The following is an 18,998-nucleotide window of genomic DNA, read 5'->3' as shown; positions in this document are numbered from 1 at the left end:
TAGAGATATGTAAAATCATGAGGGAATAGATAGTGTGAATGAATAGTCTTTTACCCAGTGGAGGGAATCGAGGTCCAGAGGACATAGGTTTAAGGTGAGAGGGCAAAGAGGCAATAGGAAGGTGAGGGGCAGCTTTCTGCACAGAGGGTGGTGGGTGTAAGGAACAAGCTGCCAGAGGAGGTAGATGGTACAATAACAACATTTAAAAGGCATTTGGGCAGCTTGGATACGAACGGATTAGAGGGATATGGGCCTGAGATGGGCAAATAGGACTCGCTTTCTGTAGATGTGGCGTTTGGGTCGGAATGGGCATTTAGGCCAAAGGGAATTTCCGTGCTTCATGACGATGACTATAATTCATTAAATGTGGAATTAGGGAAGAAAAGGTTCCAGACACAAAAAGCTGGAGTAACTCAGCAGGACATGTGTTTTTTTAAAATATATTTTAATATATTTTTGTGTCTATCTTTGGTTTAAACTGGCATCTACAGTTTCTCCCTGCACAAATAATATGTCCACTTTTTTCTGTAAGGGTGTTTGAGTACAAATATCATATTCCTAGGACAGAAAATCCCCAGTGAGACTACATCTGTGTTTTTCCCCAACATAGGGGTAACATGAGGGGGGAACTTCTTTACTCAGAGAGTGGTAGCTGTGTGGAATGAGCTTCCAGTGGAAGTGGTGGAGGCAGGTTCGATTTTATCATTTAAAAATAAATTGGATAGGTATATGGATGGGAAAGGAATGGAGGGTTATGGTCTGAGTGCAGGTAGATGGGACTAGGGGAAAATAAGTGTTCGGTACGGACTTGTAGGGCCGAGATGGCCTGTTTCCGTGCTGCAATTGTTATGTGGTTATGTGGTTATCTCTGGAGAGAAGGAATGGGTGACGGTTCAGATCGAGACCAGTCTTCAACTGTGGGGCTGCTGCATGTTTGTAAAAAGTCCAACTGGTTCAGTAAAGTGTTCTTCAGAGAGACCATATAGTATCATCATGGACTGCCCTAAGGACCTGGAGCCTTTGTTTGCACCAGCATTTTGGGCACCATATCTGAGGAAGGATGTGCTGGCTCTGGAGAGGGTCTAGCAATGGGTTTATTCATTTATTGCATTTTTATTTATTATGTATTGTGCGCTGGAGTAACTCCGCGGGACAGGCAGCATCTCTGGAGAGAAGGAATGGGTGACATTTCGAGTCGAGATCGTTCTTCAGACGGATAGGTTTCGGGTTGAGGCCCTTCACTGTATTGTGTGTTTTGCAGGCCCGTTTTGCTGCTGTAAGTAAGAATTCCATTGTACCCTTTATCAGTACATGTGACAACTAAACAGTCTTGACACACTAGCTAGACCATAAGGGGCTTCAAAGTAGCCCGTCGTGGCAAAACAGTGGTGCAGCAGGCTGAGCTGCTGTCTCACAGTGACAGAGACCTGGGTTCAATACTGACCTCAGGCTCTGTTTGTGTGGAGTTTGCCCTATGACCGTGTGGGTTCCCTCTGGGTGCCCCGGTTTCCTCCCACATCACAAAGACTTGCGGGTTTGCAGATTAATTGGCCCTCTGTAAATTGCCCCCTTAGTGTGTAGGGAGTGGCTGAGAAAGCGGGATAACATAGAACTGGTGTGATCGATGGCCAGCATGGACTTGGTGGGCCGAAGGGCCTGTTTCCATTTGGTGCCTCCAAACTCAACTTACTCACCAGAACCACAGGACTGATGTGGGACATGTTGGCCAGTGTGGGAAAGTTGGGCTGAAGGGCCTGTTCCAATACTGTATCACTCTCTCTCTCTAATTGATATGAAGAAAGGTTTTGGGTGACATTTCGGGTCAAGGCCCTTCTTCAGACTGATGTCAGGGGAGTGGGCCGGACAGAGATAAAATTACATTTTATCGACCCAAAACGTCACCCATTCCTTCTCTCCAGAGATGGGGTGGGAGATTGCAACCTTCATGTGGTCCGCCCTGTTTCGACTAATGCAATCAACCTGACATGCACAAACAAATAGATCAAATAGAACAAGTTGTCCTACAACTGTAGGGTGTGCACGCCATACGCAAGAAGAGGAAGTCTCCACATGTGCTGGCTCACCCGCTGAGTAACTCCAGCATTTTGTGTCTACCTGCAGTTCCTTCCTACACATGAAGAAAGGTTTTGTTTGGCTGAAAGAAGTGAAAGCGCACTTACTCCATCGAGGTAGTTGGCGATTTGAACCATCTGCTCCCTCACAGCCGTCTCGTTGCTGGTTATGTCAAACTGCACAAGAGAGAGAGAGGCAGAAACATGATAGAAGCACAACTCGAATTCCTTCACTTCTCTCTTCTGTTACAATACGATAGAACTTTATTTTATGCCAACAGTCATCAAACACAAAATGCAGGAGACATGAAATTAAAGTGGAATGGATAAGAGGAAAGGATTGGGGAAGTGCAAAGATTGGGAGGGGGGAGGATGGGGGGGAGGCTTGGATATAGTGGATGTGGAGAGGATGTTTCCACTAGTGGGAGTCTAGGACTGGAGGTCCTAGCCTCAGAATTCAAGGACGTTCTTTGAGGAAGGAGATGAGGAGAAATGTAGTCATCAGTCTCCCCCCCACCCCCCCCCCCCCTCCCCTCCCCCCCCCCCCCCCGACAGAAGGGGAAGGAGTTGTACAGTTTGATAGCCACAGGGAAGAAGAATCTCCTGTGGCGTTCTGTGCTGCATCTTGGTGGAACCAGTCTGTTGCTGAAGGTGCTCCTCAGGTTGACTAATGTGTCATGGAGGGGGTGAGATGTATTGTCCAGGATGCTCCGCCAGTTTGAGGAGCATCCTCCTCCCCTCCACGACCACCTCTCATGAATCCAACCCCGCCCCCAGGACAGAGCTAGCCTTCCTGATGAGTTTGTTAATCCTTGAGACTTACGGTACCATGGTACGAGACTTACCATCTCCTTGTCCCCAACCAGAAACAACTCAACATATCGAGTCTGAGGCAGTATGGCTCGCTTGTTCTGAAAATGACAGAAGGATTAATTTTATTCAAACACAATTACTTTCCAATTCATTTGCTACAACACCAGACAGTATTCCTCAACTAAGGCGGAAAAATCTGGAAACACTCAGCAGGCCAGGCAGCGTCAACGGAGAGACAAATAGGGTTAAAATCTCATTGGAAACCTTAGGCAAATTAAGTTTAAGGTGGAGAGAATGGTGGGAGAGTGTAGGCAAGGGTGAAATCGGTAGTAAAGAAAGCAAACTCAATGCGAGCATTTATTTCAAGAGTGAAAAGCTTTGTTTTGTTCACCATCGGGGCAAATCGTACCATATAAGAGTAGTCTCCGGAAGTGGCGGCGCTGCCCTGGCAGCAGCGGCTCGCCTGCAGTCCGTTTGTTTTTACTTTTTTGTGTTGTTTTTTTTCGTTTTGTCTAGTTAAGTTTTTGGTTTTTAGGTTGTGTTTATGTGGGGGGGGTGGGGGGGGGGGGTGTTGAAACGGGGTTTGCTGGCTCTCCCTTCAGGGTAATGCGACTTTTTTATCGTATCCCCCTTCTCTGCCTCCGTCTGCGCTGAGGCCTAATGGCGGAGCTGGCGACCTCGAGACTCCGGAGGCAGAGCCAGTCAGGACTTGCCCTGGGCTCGCTCCCGTGAGGGCGGTCCGGCTCGGGGCTGGAACGGCGCTCCCGTGAGGGGGCTGTGACGCTGTCGTGAGGGCGGCCTGGCGCGGGGCTGAGACTCTCCCGTGAGGGGCTGTGGCGCTCCCGTCGGAGCGGCCCAGCTCGAGGGTGGTACGGCGCTCCAGTCGGAGCTGCCCAGCTCGAGGGTGGAACGGCACTCACGTCAGAGCGGCCCAGCTCGAGGGTGGAACGGCACTCACGTCAGAGCGGCCCAGCTCGAGGGAGGTACGGCGCTCCCGTCGGAGCGGCCCAGCTCAAGGGAGGTACGGCACTCACGTGAGGGCGATCCGGCTCGGGGCTGGAACGGTGTTCCGGTGGCTGGGACGGCGTTCTGGCGGCGGTGACCCGAGTCCTGGGTTCAGCCGCGGGCCAGCGGCTGCGTCCGTTGGACTGGAGGGCGGCAGCTTCGACCACCCTGGGCCGCGGTGTTTGAGCCGGCCCGTTTGCGGGGTTCGGTGAGCCGCGCGACTGTTTGTACCATCGCCCGGTGGGGAATCGCCTCAGCGCAGAGGGAGAAGAGGAGGGAAGAGACTGCAGCCCTAAGATTTTTGCCTCCACCACAGTGAGGAGGTGCTTGGAGGACTCACTGTGGTGGATGTTAAATTGTGTTTAGTGTTGTTTATTATTGTATTATTGTATGTATGACTGCAGACACGAAATTTCGTTCAGACCGTAAGGTCTGAATGACAATAAAGGTCATTCTAATTCTAATTCTAATTCATCAGGTAATGCAAAAAGAGAAAGAGTGCAGAATGTGATGATACAGCTACAGAGAAAGTGCAGATTTGAAAAAAAGTACATAAAGGAGGTAGACTGGAAGATGGGGAATTGACAAAGAGGCAAGAACAATGGCAGGGTGGTGTAGAGCAGAGCGGCAGAGACCCGGGATCAATCCTGACTACGGTGCGTGTCTGGACGTTCTCCCCGTGACCTGCGTGGGTTTTTTCCAAAGATCTTCCGTTTCCTCCCACATTCCAAAGACATACAGGTTTCACGGTTAATTGGCTTGGTATAAATGTAAATTGTCCCCAGCGTGTGTAGGATAGTGTACGTGTGCAGGGATCGCTGGTCGGTATGGACTCGGTGGGCCGAAGGGCCTGTTTCTGCGCTGTATCTCCAAACTAAACTAAACTGAATAGAATACTTTATTACATGTGACGAGTCACAGTGAAATTCTTTGCTTGCCTACCGAAGGTTTGCAAATGGTCGCCCATCAAGGCCGCTTACAAAATTACAAACTCCCCCCCCCCCCCCATGCCAGGTCCCCCCCCCCACGCCTAAACTATGACTTACACGCAGGAAGCCGGTCATAGTGTGACCATCGTGTGAATGCTGCTCAGCACCACTGTGGTCATTCTGGGGCATGGAGACAGTCTCATTGGACACACCACAAGTCAAAGGCTTCTCCAATAGATCCTGCATCTGATACACCAGGTGCTGGAAGCTGCTGGTCGTCTCCAAGGGTTCAATGACGTAATGTGCGTTGTCCATGTGCAACAGACCTCTGCAGAAGCAAAACACAGTCACGTTTGTTCCGATGGAAAGTTTCCAGTTTGTACATTATCACCTCGACAGTGGCGGGGCAGTGGAGCTGCTGCCTCTCAGCACCACAGACCCGGGTTCGCTCCCGACTTCAGGTGCTGTCTTTACGGAGTTTGCACGTTCTCCCCGGTACTGCGCGAGTTTTCTCTGGATGCTCCAGTTTCCTCCCACTTCCCAAAAACATGCAAGTTTGGAAGTAGGTTGGAAAATGTGTAGGGTGTCATAGGGAATAGGTGTTGAATTAGGCCATTCAGCCCATCAAGTCTACTCCGCCATTCAATCATGGCTGATCTATCTCTCCCTCCAAACCCCATTCTCCTGCCTTCTCCCCATAACCTCAGTCACCCGTATGGATGATAAAGTAGCAGAACATAGAGGTACTGTGAACGGGTGATCGATGGTTGATGTGGACTTGGTGGGCCGAATGGTCCCTATCCATGCTGTATCTCTAAACTAAACTAAATGATCTTTCTTGGTGACCTCTCGTTGGGCACCATATGTTGGAGGAGTTTCATTTGGTAATTTTATTTTGGCACATTCAGGTACAATCCAAGAGGAAGCTCATCTAAGCATGACACGGACAAAGGTTGGGCTGTAGATGGCAAAGTGGTCACAATACAGTACATGGCATCTTCTCATGTACTCAGGCAACTTTTGCGCCTGTCCTGCCTAACCAGCTGAGTTACTCCAGCTTTTAATATCTGTTCCTTCTCTCTCTGTCCCTCCTCCACACTCATCATGCTACTAGTCTGAAGAAGGGTCTCGATCCAAAACGTCGCCCATTCCTTCTCTCCAGAGATGCTGCTTGTCCCGCTGAGTTACTCCAGCTCTTTGTGTCTGCGGTTTAAACCAGCATCTGCAGTTCCTTCCTACACGTACTAGTTTCACTGTTGCCCTGTTGAGGTTCCCTCTCGGGATAACTCACTATCACCTATCCCACAGCCAACAATGGACCATTGTGAGCTCCACCTGTCCTTGATTATCATTGCTTTTTCCATACCTTCCATTCATTTGTCTTATTTACCATCTATATCTGTGGTTTCCCTTTCCCCTAACTCTCAGTGTGAAGAAAGGTTTAGACGCGAAACGTCACCTATTCCTTTTCTCCAGAGACGCTGCCTGACCCACTGAGCTGCTCCAGCTTTTTGCATCTGCCTTCTGTTTAAGCCAACATCTGCAGTTCCTCCCTGCTGGTCTGCACAGAGTCGGTGGGCCGAAGGGTCTGTTTCCACGCTGTATCTCTAAACTCTAACATCGGCTGTGTATGGAGTGGATGCGAAATTAGGATATCATAGAACTGGTCGGTGGTTGCCATGGATTCGGTGGGCTGAATGGCCTGTTTCCACACTGTATCTCTCAATGATTCGATCCTGCTGTCCCTCACTGCCAGGTGAACGTATACCAGGAGATAACAGACCAGAAAACAATAGAGTGACACAATAAACAATAGGTGCAGGAGTAGGCCCTTCGGCCCTTCATGCCAGCACCGCCACTCACTGTGATCATGGCTGATCATCCACAATCAGTACCCCGTTCAGTGGCACAGCAGTAAAGTTGCTGCACTGCCTTATAGGTCCCGGGTTCGATCCTGACTACAGGTACCGTCTGTAGGAGTTTGTACGTTCTCCCTGAGACCGCGTGGGTTTTCTCCGGGTGCTCCGGTTCCTCCCACATCACAAAGATGTGCGGCTTTGTAAGTTAATTGGCTTCTGCAAATTGGCCCGAGACCGTAGGATAGAAGTAGTGTCCGGTTGATCGCTGGTGGGTGTGGACCCGATGGGCCGAAGGGCCTGTTTCCAAGCTGTATTTCTAAACACCGCTCATCTCACACCCTGCTCGCACAGGGAGCAGCTAGGACCTTACCTGAGCCCATCACACGCGCTAACAGCAACCATGGAATTTTCCATCCCTTCCACGAATCCTTGGAAATGGCAGTGGTCCTGCAGGGGAAAAATATTAAAACATTTCAGACTGACCATTTTCCAAACTCCAGCATCATACGAACCCAAGAGATGAAAGCAGCAAAATGTAGACACATGGAACTGCAGATGCTGGAATCTTGCATAGAACAGTGCGGCTCAGCGGTAGAGTTGCTGCCTCACAGCGCCAGGGACCTTGGTTCGAACCCGACCACCGGAGCTGTCTGCAGGAGTTTGTACGTTCTCCCTGCGACTGCATGGGTTTTCTCCGGGTGCTCCGGTTTCCTCCCACACTCCAAAGACCTGCAGGATCGTAGGTACCTCAGAATTCTCTGCCTCAGAGGGCAGTGGAGGCCAATCCTCTGGATGTTTTCAAGAGAGGGTTAGATAAAGCTCTTAAAGATAGCGGAGTCAGGGGATATGGGGAGAAGGCAGGAACGGGGTACTGATTGTGGGTGATCAGCCATGATCACAGTGAATGGCGGTGCTGGCTTCAAAGGTCGAATGGCCGACTCCTGCACCTATTGTCTATTGCCTTCCGTGCCTCTATGTGCAGGATAAAACGAGTGTGAATGGGTGATCACAGATTCGGTGGGCCGAACGGCCTGTTTCCACGATGTATCGCAAGATTAAACTACATTGCAAAATACTGAGGAGCTTCCCCCGACACTCCAAAGACATACAGGTTTGTATGGTAAAAAGCTTGGTAAAATTGTAAATTGTCCCTAGTGTGTGGGATAGTGTTAGTGTGCAGGGGATCGCTGGTCGGTGTGGACTCGGTGGGCCTGTTATCGCGCTGTACCTCTATACTACACTAAACACAAAGTAACTCAGCAGGTCAGGCAGAATCTGTGGAAAACCTGGATAGGCAACGTTTTGGTTTGGGACTCTGAAGAAGGGTATAGATTAAAGACGGATCCCTATGCAGTTCTTTGTTTCGACATTGAGGAAGAGCCGCCAGGCTGGAATTGTGGAAAGGTGGAAGAGGGTTCTGCTGGTCTTTATAGGACAAAATAACCATTGCCATCAATTGTACCAATCCGTAGAGACCATATTATTGTACGGGTGTGAGGCATGGACACTCACTCAAGCACTGTCCAAGTCTCACGATGGTACCTGCACCCGAATGGTCAGACAAGTTCACAATGTCAGTTGGAGGGACCACATCACCAGCGCCTAGCTCCATGGGGAGATTCCACCATTGACGGAGAAGATCAGGTGGAGAAGGATGAGGCTCGCTGGTCACTGCCAGCGCCGCCCAGAAATGCCAGCGAACAAGGTTGTGCTGTGGGAACCCGCCCATGGAAGACGTTACCCGGGACGGCCAACGCTGAAGACGGGGATGGAAGACGCATGTGTAGATCTTGCCAGCTGCACGAAGGACAGAGATGTGTCGTGCATCCGTCAACGTGCCCGTCGGAAACCAGCGCCACTGCGTCGCTAATGTTTTCAATGATAATAATAATAATCTCTTTACATACCTGAACGTCTGGACGAGATGTAATGAGCTTCCCATCATCTCCGTAAGTAAACACGGTGAAGTCTTTCGCAATGAAATCTCTGAAGGCAGAAAACACAGACACAATCAGTACTTCGGTTCAATTTAATTTATTCAAGTCAAGTCAAGTATATTCGTCACATACACATACGAGATGTGCAGTGAAATGAAAAGTGGCAATGCTCGCGAATTGTGCAAAAAAAAACCAAGCAAACAAACTACAAACAGAATGGAACAGAATCACATTTTCACATATTACATATTTGTGGGAGGGAAGAAAAAGGAAAAAAAAAAACAGCAATTTTAAAAAGACAGTAAAATGGTTCAGTAAAGTTAGTCCCTGGAGAGATAGGAGTTTACAGTCCTAATGGCCTCTGGGAAGAAACTCCTTCTCATTGTCACGTGTAGCGAGCTACAGTGAAAAGCTTTTTGTTGCGTGCTAACCAGCCATCGGAAAGTCAATACATGATTACAATCGAGCCATTCACAGTGTTCAGATTCATGATGAGGGAATAACGTTTAGTGCAAGGTAAAGCCAGTTGAGTCCGATCAAAGATAGTCCGAGGGTCCCCAGGTAGATGGTGGTTCAAGACTGCTCTCTGGTTGAGGTAGGATGGTTCTGTTACCTGATAACAGCTGGAAAGAAACTGTCCAGTCGAGTCTTTAGTCAGAGGGTGGTGAATCCGTGGAATTCTTTGCCACAGAAGGCAGTGGAGGCCAAGTCATTGGGTATTTTTAAGGCAGATATAGATAGATTCTTGATTAGTGCGGGTGTCAGGGGTTATGGGGAGAAGGGGGGTGATGAGGGAGAGATAGATCAACCATGATTGAGCGGCGGAGTAGATGGATGGGGCCCGAATCCTATTCTGCTCGTAGGGAGGATGCCATTAAGCTGCAAAGAGTGCAGAGAAGATTCACAAGGAAGTTGCCAGGACTCGAAGCCCTGATCTAGATCCCAGAGGTTGGGCAGGCTTTGGACCTCATTCTTTGGAGTGCGTGGGAGCGAGGGGTGATGTTATACAGGTACAAAATCAAGAGAGGAATTGACAGAGTGAATTCACAGTCTTTTCTTGGGATAGGGGCAAAATTAATAAAAACATGAAGGGCATATGGAACCAGCTGCCAGAGGAGGTAGTTGAGGCAGCTACTATAACAGTCCACCTCCAGTTTAAATTCCATTTGGAATATTTTGGAGGGCCAAGAAACCAAGAACCAAGAACAACATTAATAGACACGTGGACAGGTACACGGATAGGAAATGTTTGGAGCAGTGTGGGCCAAACGCGGGCAAATGGGACTAGCTTATCTTGGTCGGCATGGACAAGTTGGGCTGAAGGGCCTGTTTCCATGCCGTATGACTCTAAAAGCCACTTGGTCAGGATAGTTTCGATGGGAATCTTGGTGGGCATGGGCAAAAGTTGGGCCGAATGGCCTACTGTATTTCCGCGCTGTGTGACTATGGCTCTCAGATGGGTTAACGAGAACAAAATGTAGGCCGGAGGTGAAGAGGCTGCTGGATTCCCCACGATAGCTGGAAGCGGGCCAGGGCCAGGGCAGAGGCAGCAGATGTGGTTTCCCTCAGCACGACAGCCCTGGGCTCGATTGAGAGCAGTCGGTACAGGAGAGCCGACTCATCATTACAGAAGCACCGTTGCATGTAATACCCCTGGAGGAGGGGGGGTTGCGGGGTGAAGGAGCGCACAGCAATACACAAGCGCGCGTACACAAACACACAGCTAAATCAGGCACAATCACAGGAAAGATAACATTAACACGGTGGCACAGCAGTAGAGTTGCTGCCTTAGAGCGCTTGCAGCGCCGGACACCCAGGTTCGATCCCAACTTCGGGTGCTGTCTGTACGGAGTTTGTACGTTCTCCCCGTGACCTGCGTGGGGTTTTTTTCCGAGATCTTCGGCTCCCTCCCACACTCCAAAGACGTAGAGGTTTGTGGGTTAATTGGCTAGGTATAAAATGTAAAATGTAAATTGTCCCTCGTGTGTGTGTGTGTGTGTGTGTGTGTGTGTGTGTGTGTGTGTGTGTGTGTGTGTGTGTGTGTGTGTGTGTGTGTGTGTGTGTGTGTGTGTGTGTGTGTGTGTGTGTGTGTGTGTGTGTGTGTGTGTGTGTGTGTGTGTAGGATAGTGTAAGTGTGTGGGGATCGCTGGTCACCGTGGGCTGAAGGGCCTGTTTCTCGAAACTAAACTAAACTAAAATTATTGCTGTTCCATCAAAACACCACTCCACCTCACTTGCCAAAATGTAGCATGATGGCAAAAAAAACAAGTCTGAGCGCAGCAGAATTTAGCTTCCTGATTTCCAGCGAAGTTTCCAGTGTAAGGTCCAGCTTTCATTGAGCTATGTGCGTGCTGATGCACTGAAGTGAACATCAGGAGGGGGGGGGGGGGGGGGGGGGGAATAGGGGTGGGGGCAACGAGTGCCATTTGGCATGGGCCTCATGCCTGCTTCAAAGGCATCTTGATTTGGTGGCCTCTAAAATTGAGGGGGCCTCTGCTTGATCTTGGTTTGGGGGCCTCTAAAATTTGCCTGGGCCTCAGTTCATCTATGAGAGGGCCTGATGATCTGTCCCTGCTGCTGTGTCTGTAGATGGATCAACACATCCACAGCTCGGACCGAGGGTCTAATCTGGTTTAGTTCATATTTCTCTTGGGTAGCACGCACCCCAGTGGTATGAATAATGAGTTCTCTAACTTCAATTAACCCTTGCATCCACTCTCTCTCCATCCCTCCCCCACCCAAGCCATTGTACCAGATTCAAGGTCGTCTTGTTGAGTTTCATTGTCTGTAACTGATTTTCACCCAGCCCATAGCCTCTCCTTTATCACCGTTCCTTTTTTACATTTCTTTCATTCATTTGTTCTATATCACTCCATCACCATCTATATCCCTGGTTTCCCTTCCTCCTGACGCTCGGTCTGAAGAAGGGTCACAACCAGAATCATCACCTACTCCTTTTTTCCAGAGATGCTGTCTGACCCGCTGAGTTACTCCAGCTTTGTGTGTCGATCTGCGATGCTCTGCCGGACCTGCTGAGTTACTCCAGCACTTTGTCTGTATTTATATAGTTTAGAGATACAGCGCGGAAACAGGCCCGTCAGCCCACCCAGTCCACTCCGACCAGCGATCCCCGCACACTGACACTATCGTACACACACGAGGGACAATGTACACTGAAAACCAAGCCAATGAAACCACAAACCTGGATGTGTTTGGAGTTTGGGAGGAAACCGGAGCTTCCAGGAGAAAACCCACGCAGGTCACGGGGAGAACGTACAAACTCGGTACAATAAGTTAGCACCTGCAGTCAGAATCGAAACCTGGTCTCTGGCGCTGTAAGGCAGCAACTCTACCACTGCGCCACCATTTATTTACCATTGAGTATTTCCACCCAGCACCCCCCCCCCCCCCCCCCCCCCCCCCCCCCCCCCCCCCCACTGTCACCATCCCACCCCATTCCACCCTCCACCTGCCATTTATTTGCCTGGAATATAGTTATCGGTTAAATGTGGCATCTGCAAATTGTAAATTGTCCCCAGCGTGTAGGATAGTGCTAGTGTACAGGGTGATCGCTGGTCGGCGCGGACTCGGTGGGCCGAAGGGCCTGTTTCCGCGCTACTTCTCTCGAAAGGCCACGATGAATCCTCGACGGTTGGAAGCCCTAAACTCGCACGCACATGGGTCAGTGTTTTCAGGAGCAAGGAAAAGGTGAATGAGGACATGGGGACAAAGATTAAATAGCATGTGCTGAAACTAAAATGAAGCAGAACATGCTGGATGGACAACAGTTTTGTCAGCTCCCACAAACCAGTCCCGTCAGTAACCTATTGTGCTTTTTTAGCATCCTCTCTCCCTCTCTCTCTCTCTCTCTCTCTCTCTAAGTAACATCTGGTAACATGACTCTGCTATTACTGTGTGAAAATTCGGGTCACCTACTTTACAATGGGTGCCAGATGCCGGTCAAATGCACCATTGAGGTAAATTCCCTGACTTAGCTAAGCCGTGGTTCCAAAGGGCCACCTGAACTAAAATGGTGTCCACAGCTCAAACGGTCTAGGACCAGAATTAGGCCATTCGGCCCATCAAGTCTACCCCATCATTCAATCATGACTGCTCTATCTTTCCTTCTCAACCCCATTCTCCTGCCCTCTCCCCATAACCCCCGACACCTGTACTATTCGAGAATCTATCTATCTCCGCCTTAACGATATCTAGTAACTTGGCCTCCATAGCCGTCTGCTGCAAAGAATTCCGCAAATTCACCAACCTCTTTCAAAATAAATTCCTCCACATCTCCTTTCTAAAGGTACGTCCTTTTATTCTGAAGTTATGGCCTCTGGTCCAAGACTCTCCACATCCATTTTATAGCTCCTTTCGTAGCTCCAGCAGGCCAGAACCTAAAATAGACCCAAAATGCTGGAGTAACACAGCGGGACGGGCAGCATCTCTGGAGAAAAGGAATAGGTGCGGCTTCGGGTCGAGACCCTTCATCAGACTCCGTCTGATTTGAGTCTGAAGAAGGGTCTTGACCCAAAACTACACCCATTCCTTTTCTCCAGAGATGCTGCCTGTCCAGCTGAGTTACTCCAGCATTTTGTGTCATCTTCAGAATTAGATTAAACGCCCAAACTCTCAATCCCTCCCCTGTGCCCCACCTACACTCACACCTATTTCTCTCCTCTCCCTCCTCCTACATTCCTTCCTCCGGCTTCACAATTTGCAACTCTTCCCAACCCTCTGCCTCACACCTTCTGCTTTTATTTCCACCATCCACATTTTGTCGTGCCCCTCCCCTCTTCCAGCTTCTTTCCCCCGCCCTGTACAATCAGGCTGACGAAGGGACTCGACCCGAAACATCATCTATCCATGTTCTCCAAAGATGCTGCCTGACCCAATGAGTTGCTGAGTCCAGCAGTCTGTATCCCTCTAAACAGCGAGGTAGCCACCATCAAACGAACAGGTTTTTGACTCTTCACTCTTCACCAGAAAGGACAACATCTCATCCCCAACTTCTTAGTTTAGTTTAGTTATACAGTGCGGATACAGGCCCTTCGGCCCATCTAGTGTGTGTAGGATAGTATTAATGTGTGGGGATCGCTGGTCCGCACCGACCACGAACCTAACACTATCCTACTTACACTAGGGACACTTTTTAAAAACATTTATACCAAGCCAATTAACCTACAAACCTGTACGTCATCTTTGGTTCATGTGGGACTAAACTAAAGATGTCGGAGAAAACTGACGTGGTCACAGGAGAACATACAAACACCGTACGGACAGCAGCCGTAGTCGGGATCGAACCCAAGTCTCCGGCGCTACAAACTCTACCGCTGCGCCACCGTACCGCCCCATGGTGATCACGGACGGGCACAAGTTCGTGTGAGCGGTGTGCACGCTGTGTTGGCAATTTTCTCACGGGACTGGACACCCATGGTTGTCCACACTGCCCTTTGAACTGTGGATTACTGGGCCACTTGAGATAAGGTCGAGAGACGTCCACATGTGGTAGCATCTCCAGAGTTGCAGCAGAGGCCTGGACAAATAACCCATGGACATGGGGGGGTGCCTCAACAATGCAACGTACACCACTGATTTTCCAGCACTTTGGTTCCAGAGCCTTACCAGATTATCCAAGGTCACGGCCTCCAAGAGGAGTCGAATGGTACTGAAACGGTCCACCTGGGCCAATGAGGTAGGGAGCTGAGATTCCGGCCCACAAAGTCGGCCTCGGAGGTCGGCTGTGGGAATGGAAGGTCGGAGTTCCATAGCCTTCAAGCCGCCGATCAGACCTCGGAAGTTGGCTGTGGGAACGGATCCACTGCCTCCGGCTGGGCCGGAGTTCCAGAGCCCCGGCTGCAGAGGACAAACTCAACCTGCTGATCGGAGGTCTGGCCGTGGAAGTCCCGATGACGTAGAGATCGGCCGCCCCATCCTTTTCCAGACGGAAAAAGGGTCTCGACACGAAATGTTGCCTATTTCCTTTGCTCCATAGATGCTGCCTCGCCCGCTGAGTTTCTCCAGCATTTTAGTCTACCTTCGATTTTCCAGCATCTGCAATTCCTTCTTAAACACCCGCGTAGGAATGAACTACAGATGCTGGTTTACACTGAACTTGTAAGAAACATTTGGACAGGTACGTGGATAGGATAGGTTTCGAGGGATATGGGGCAAACGCAGGCAGGTGGGAAGCCGTGTAGATGGGGCATGTTGGTCGGCATGGGCAACCACCACCATCGAGAGCATCCTTACCAACTGTATCACAGTATGGTAGGGCAACTGCTCTGTCTCCGACCGGAAAGCACTGCAGAGGGTGGTGAAAATTGCCCAACGCATAAATGGTTCCTCACTCCTCTCCATTGAGTCTGTCCAAAGCAAGCGCTGTCTGCGAAGGGCGCTCAGCATCGTCAAGGACTGCTCTCACCACAACAACAGTCTGTTTACCCTCCTACCATCCGGGAGGCACTACAGGTCCCTCTGTTGCCGGACCAGCAGGTCCAGGAACAGCTTCTTCCCTGTTACATTACTCAACACTGTACCTCGGTGATTGCCAATCACCCCCCCCCCCCCCCGGACACTCCTTCCACCAGGAAAAAAATAATTGCACTACTATGACTATATGCACGTAAATATATTTATTTATTGCTCATATTCTATGTCGCTCTTCTCGGGAGATGCTAACTGCATTTTGTTGTCTCTGTACTGTACACTGCACAATGACAATAAAGTTTGAATCTGAATCTGAAGTTGGGCCGAAGGGCCTGTTTCCATGTTGTATGACTCTATATGAATATGACTCTAGCCTGACTATTCCTCTCTTTCTTTCATGAGCAGAAAAACAGTCTGCAAATGCAGAGCGTGCAGAAAGCCTTGTTATCTCAAGGGAATCCGTCTGTGCAACAAAACACAACCCATTAGGTCATCAATAAGCACTTCACGGCATCTCATCCATTTCCTGACCGATTACTCTGCCAAATACTCCAGGAATGGCAGGAGAACGTTAAAACTGTAATGGGTTTCTGCCCTGGCACAGTTTCTTTAAGTGCTCCTGAATAAATTGAGGTGGAAAAAAGATATCCTCTCCTGTAATGTGCTGTAGGCAGACTCACCCTGGAACAATGGCTGCAAAGGAGCAACTTCCACTCTCAAAGCTCCTCAGTATTTTGCAATATAGTTTTAGCTTAGAGCTACAGTGTGGAAACAGGCCCTTCGGCCCACCAGGTCGCTATTAGTTCCATCAGACACACAGGGGCACACAAGGCAATTCAAGGTGAAGGGGAAAAGATTTAATATGTAGCTGAGGGGTAACTTTTTCACACAAAGGGTGGTAGATGTATGGAACGAGCTGCCAGAGGAGGTACACTAGTTGAGGCAGGGAATACATTCAACATTTAAGAAGCAATTAGAAAGGTACATGGATAGGTCAGGTTGGGAGGGATATGGACCAAGTGCTGGCAGGTGGGACTAGTGTAGCTGGGACATGTTGGCCGGGGTGGACAAGTTGGGCTGAAGGGCCTGTTTCCACACTGTATCATTCTATGACTCTAATTAGCCTACCATTCTGCACGTCTTTGGGGAGTGTGAGAGGAAACTGGAGCACCCGGAGGAAATCCATGGGGTCACAGGGAGAACATGTAAACTCTGCACAGACAGCACCCGAGGTCAGGATTGAACCAGGGTCTCTGGTGCTATGAGGCAGTGGCTCTACTAGCTGCGCCACTCTGCTGCCCATATCTCTATACAGTATCACGTGCTGGGAAATGAGCTATAGACAGTGTAAACGTCCACTACAGGCTCGCTGCTAGGGTGGGTCTCATCCTGTGTCTGTTTTGGTGCCATTCCCTGCAACTGCCGCATATGGAACACATTCAGCAACAAGACAGCCAGACAAAGTATTTTATGATGATGCGGAACGACTCCATCCAAGACCCGCGAGAAATCGCAGAGAGTTGTGGACGCAGCCCAGACCATCACACAAACCAATTTCATTCACTCCATCTACACCTCAAGCTACCTCGCCAAGGCCAGCAGCATCATCAAGGACGAGTTACACCCTGGCCAATCCCTCTTCTCCTCTCTCCCATCAGGCAAGAGGTACAGAAGTGTGAAAATGCACACCTCCACATTCAGGGACAGCTATCAACAGGCAACTGAACCATCCTATCAATAACTAGAGAGTGGTCCTGTCCGTCTGTCTACCTCATTGGAGACCCTCAGACTATCGTCAATTGGAAGAGAGTGGCTTACTGGCGCAGCGGTAGAGTTACTGCCTTAAGGGCCTGTCCCACGAGCATGCGACTGCATGCGGCGAGCGCGACCAAACCGGAAGCGGGGTTGACAAGTTGACGTGAAGTTCGAGCGAAGTCCGCAGGAAGTTCGAGCTAGGCGTAAGCCGTCAAGACGCTGCGTACGGCATTGAGACGGTACGTAAGGCGTCAATACGCTGAGTATGGCGTTGAGACGCTGAGCACGCCCGTCGAGGCGCTGCGTACGGCCTCAATGCGGCTGTGGGCCGGCAGGCCATTGCCACGTGGAATATTTCCACAGTGTCAGTTTTTCGGAGCCCCACGCGATGTCGGGACCAGCTCCGCACAACTCCATATGGCTCCAGCGATCGAAGTGGAACCAGCCCCGCGAGGCCGTACGGCTCAAGCGACCACGTTAGGTCGCGCTTGCCGCATGCAGTCGCATGCTTGTGAGACAGGCCCTTTACAACGCCAGAGACCCGGGTTCGATCCTGACTACGAGTGCTGTCTGTACGGACTTTATATGTTCTCCCCGTGACCTGCAAGGGTTTTCTCCAGGATTTCCTCCCACACTCCAAAGGCCTACAGGTTTGTAGGTTAATTGACTTTGGTAAAATTGTAAATTGTCCCTAGTGCATGTAGGGTAGTGTTAGTGTGCGGCGATCGCTAGTCTCAGCGTGGACTCAGTGGGCTGAAGGGCCTGTTTCCGCACTGTATCTCTAAACGAAAGTAGCTGGGAGCGGACAATAAATACTGGGTCTGCCAACAACAACCACACACTGGAAATTAATTCCTTCTTGGTGACTTTCCATCATGCTTGACACAGAGGCACAGAAACACTGCAGCCATTGTTAGTGGCACAACGATGCAAGAGTTCAAATCCCGACATGACAAGTTGTGCTTTGAATTCAATAAATCAGCTCATTAAACGTTTTCCATCGGCAGGAAATGTACCTTATCATCTATAATTTTAGTTTCGAGATACAGCTGTGTCCCCTTTGACCCACAGCGATTACCCCGCACACTACACTGTGCTACACGCTAGGAACAATTTACAGTCGGCTAATTAACCTACAAACCTGCACGTCTTTGTAATGTGGGAGGAAATGTGGGAGCTTTTGATGAGCGTTTGACAGCACTGGGCCTCTACTCGCTGGAGTTTAGAAGGTTGTGGGGGGGACCGCATTGAAACTTACAGAATAATGAAAGGCATAGATAGAGTGGATGTGGAAAGGATGTTTCCACTGGTGGGTGAGTCTAGGCCTCAGAATTATAGGGCGCTCTTTTAGAAAGGAGGTGAAGAGGAACTTCTTTAGTCAGATAGTAGTGAATCTGTGGAATTCATTGCCACAATGGAGGCTGTGGAGGCAAAGTCAGTGGATATTTTTAAGGCAGATATAGATAAAATCTTGATTAGAATGGGTGTCAAGGGTTACAGGGAGAAGGCAGGAAAATTGGATTAGGAGGCAGAGATCAGCCATGATTGAATGGCGGAGTAGACTCGATGGGCTGAATGGCCGAATTCTACTTCTGTAACTTGTGAACTTGTGGGTGTCCACACTATTCTCTGCCCCTCAATGTCCAGCAGTGGAAGGGCCCTAGACTGGTCCTCCCCCACCGAGCCTTGCCGTTGGCTGCACCGAGATTCAGTGCGTCCCTCAGCACGTTCTCCTGCAGTCTGCAACTCTCAGGGAGAACGTGCAAACTCCATACATACAGCACCCGTTGTCAGGATTGAACCGGGGTCTCTGGCCCTGTGAGGCAGTAACTCTACCGCTGCAACAGTGTGCTGCCCCACATCCATAGTCCTCCAGTAGTGGCAACATCTGGATAAACCTCTGCGGCCTCACATCACCGCAGCGAGGTGCTGACCAGAACTGCATGCAATTAATCCTTTGAGTGGAGTTTGCACGTTCTCCCTGTGACCGTGTGGGTTGCCTCCGGGTGCTCCGGTTTCCTCCCACAACTCAAGGACGTGCGGGTTGGAAGGCCAAATGGCCCTGAGCATGCAGGCAGCTGGGAGGAGAAAGTTGATGCATGGCCGACAGAGAAGAGGGGAAATGGGTGGGAGAATGGGATCTGGGAGCTGCCCTAGACCAAGAGGGCCAAATGGCCTCTTTAGAATATAGAACAGTAC

At 49.9% G+C, this 18,998-nt stretch overlaps 1 protein-coding gene across 4 annotated transcripts in view; it reads right to left on the bottom strand.

Moving 5' to 3' along the window:
• adam9 (ADAM metallopeptidase domain 9) overlaps nt 1–18,998 on the bottom strand; it is an 85,334-nt gene that overhangs the window by 40,386 nt on the left and 25,950 nt on the right. For all 4 annotated transcript variants that reach the window (XM_033013994.1, XM_033013995.1, XM_033013996.1 and 1 more), the window contains exons 4-8: nt 8,586–8,664; nt 7,049–7,125; nt 4,937–5,147; nt 2,918–2,983; nt 2,181–2,249 (exon numbers count right to left, since the gene is read on the bottom strand). In XM_033013994.1, the coding sequence (XP_032869885.1) occupies nt 2,181–2,249; nt 2,918–2,983; nt 4,937–5,147; nt 7,049–7,125; nt 8,586–8,664 (502 nt within the window). The remainder of the gene's footprint in view (nt 1–2,180; nt 2,250–2,917; nt 2,984–4,936; nt 5,148–7,048; nt 7,126–8,585; nt 8,665–18,998) is intronic.

Source organism: Amblyraja radiata, chromosome 39 (genome assembly GCF_010909765.2).
Source record: "Amblyraja radiata isolate CabotCenter1 chromosome 39, sAmbRad1.1.pri, whole genome shotgun sequence".
Taxonomy (NCBI): domain Eukaryota; kingdom Metazoa; phylum Chordata; class Chondrichthyes; order Rajiformes; family Rajidae; genus Amblyraja; species Amblyraja radiata.
Note: the sequence above shows the minus strand (reverse complement) of the source record. Positions and strands in the feature narration are given on the sequence as shown.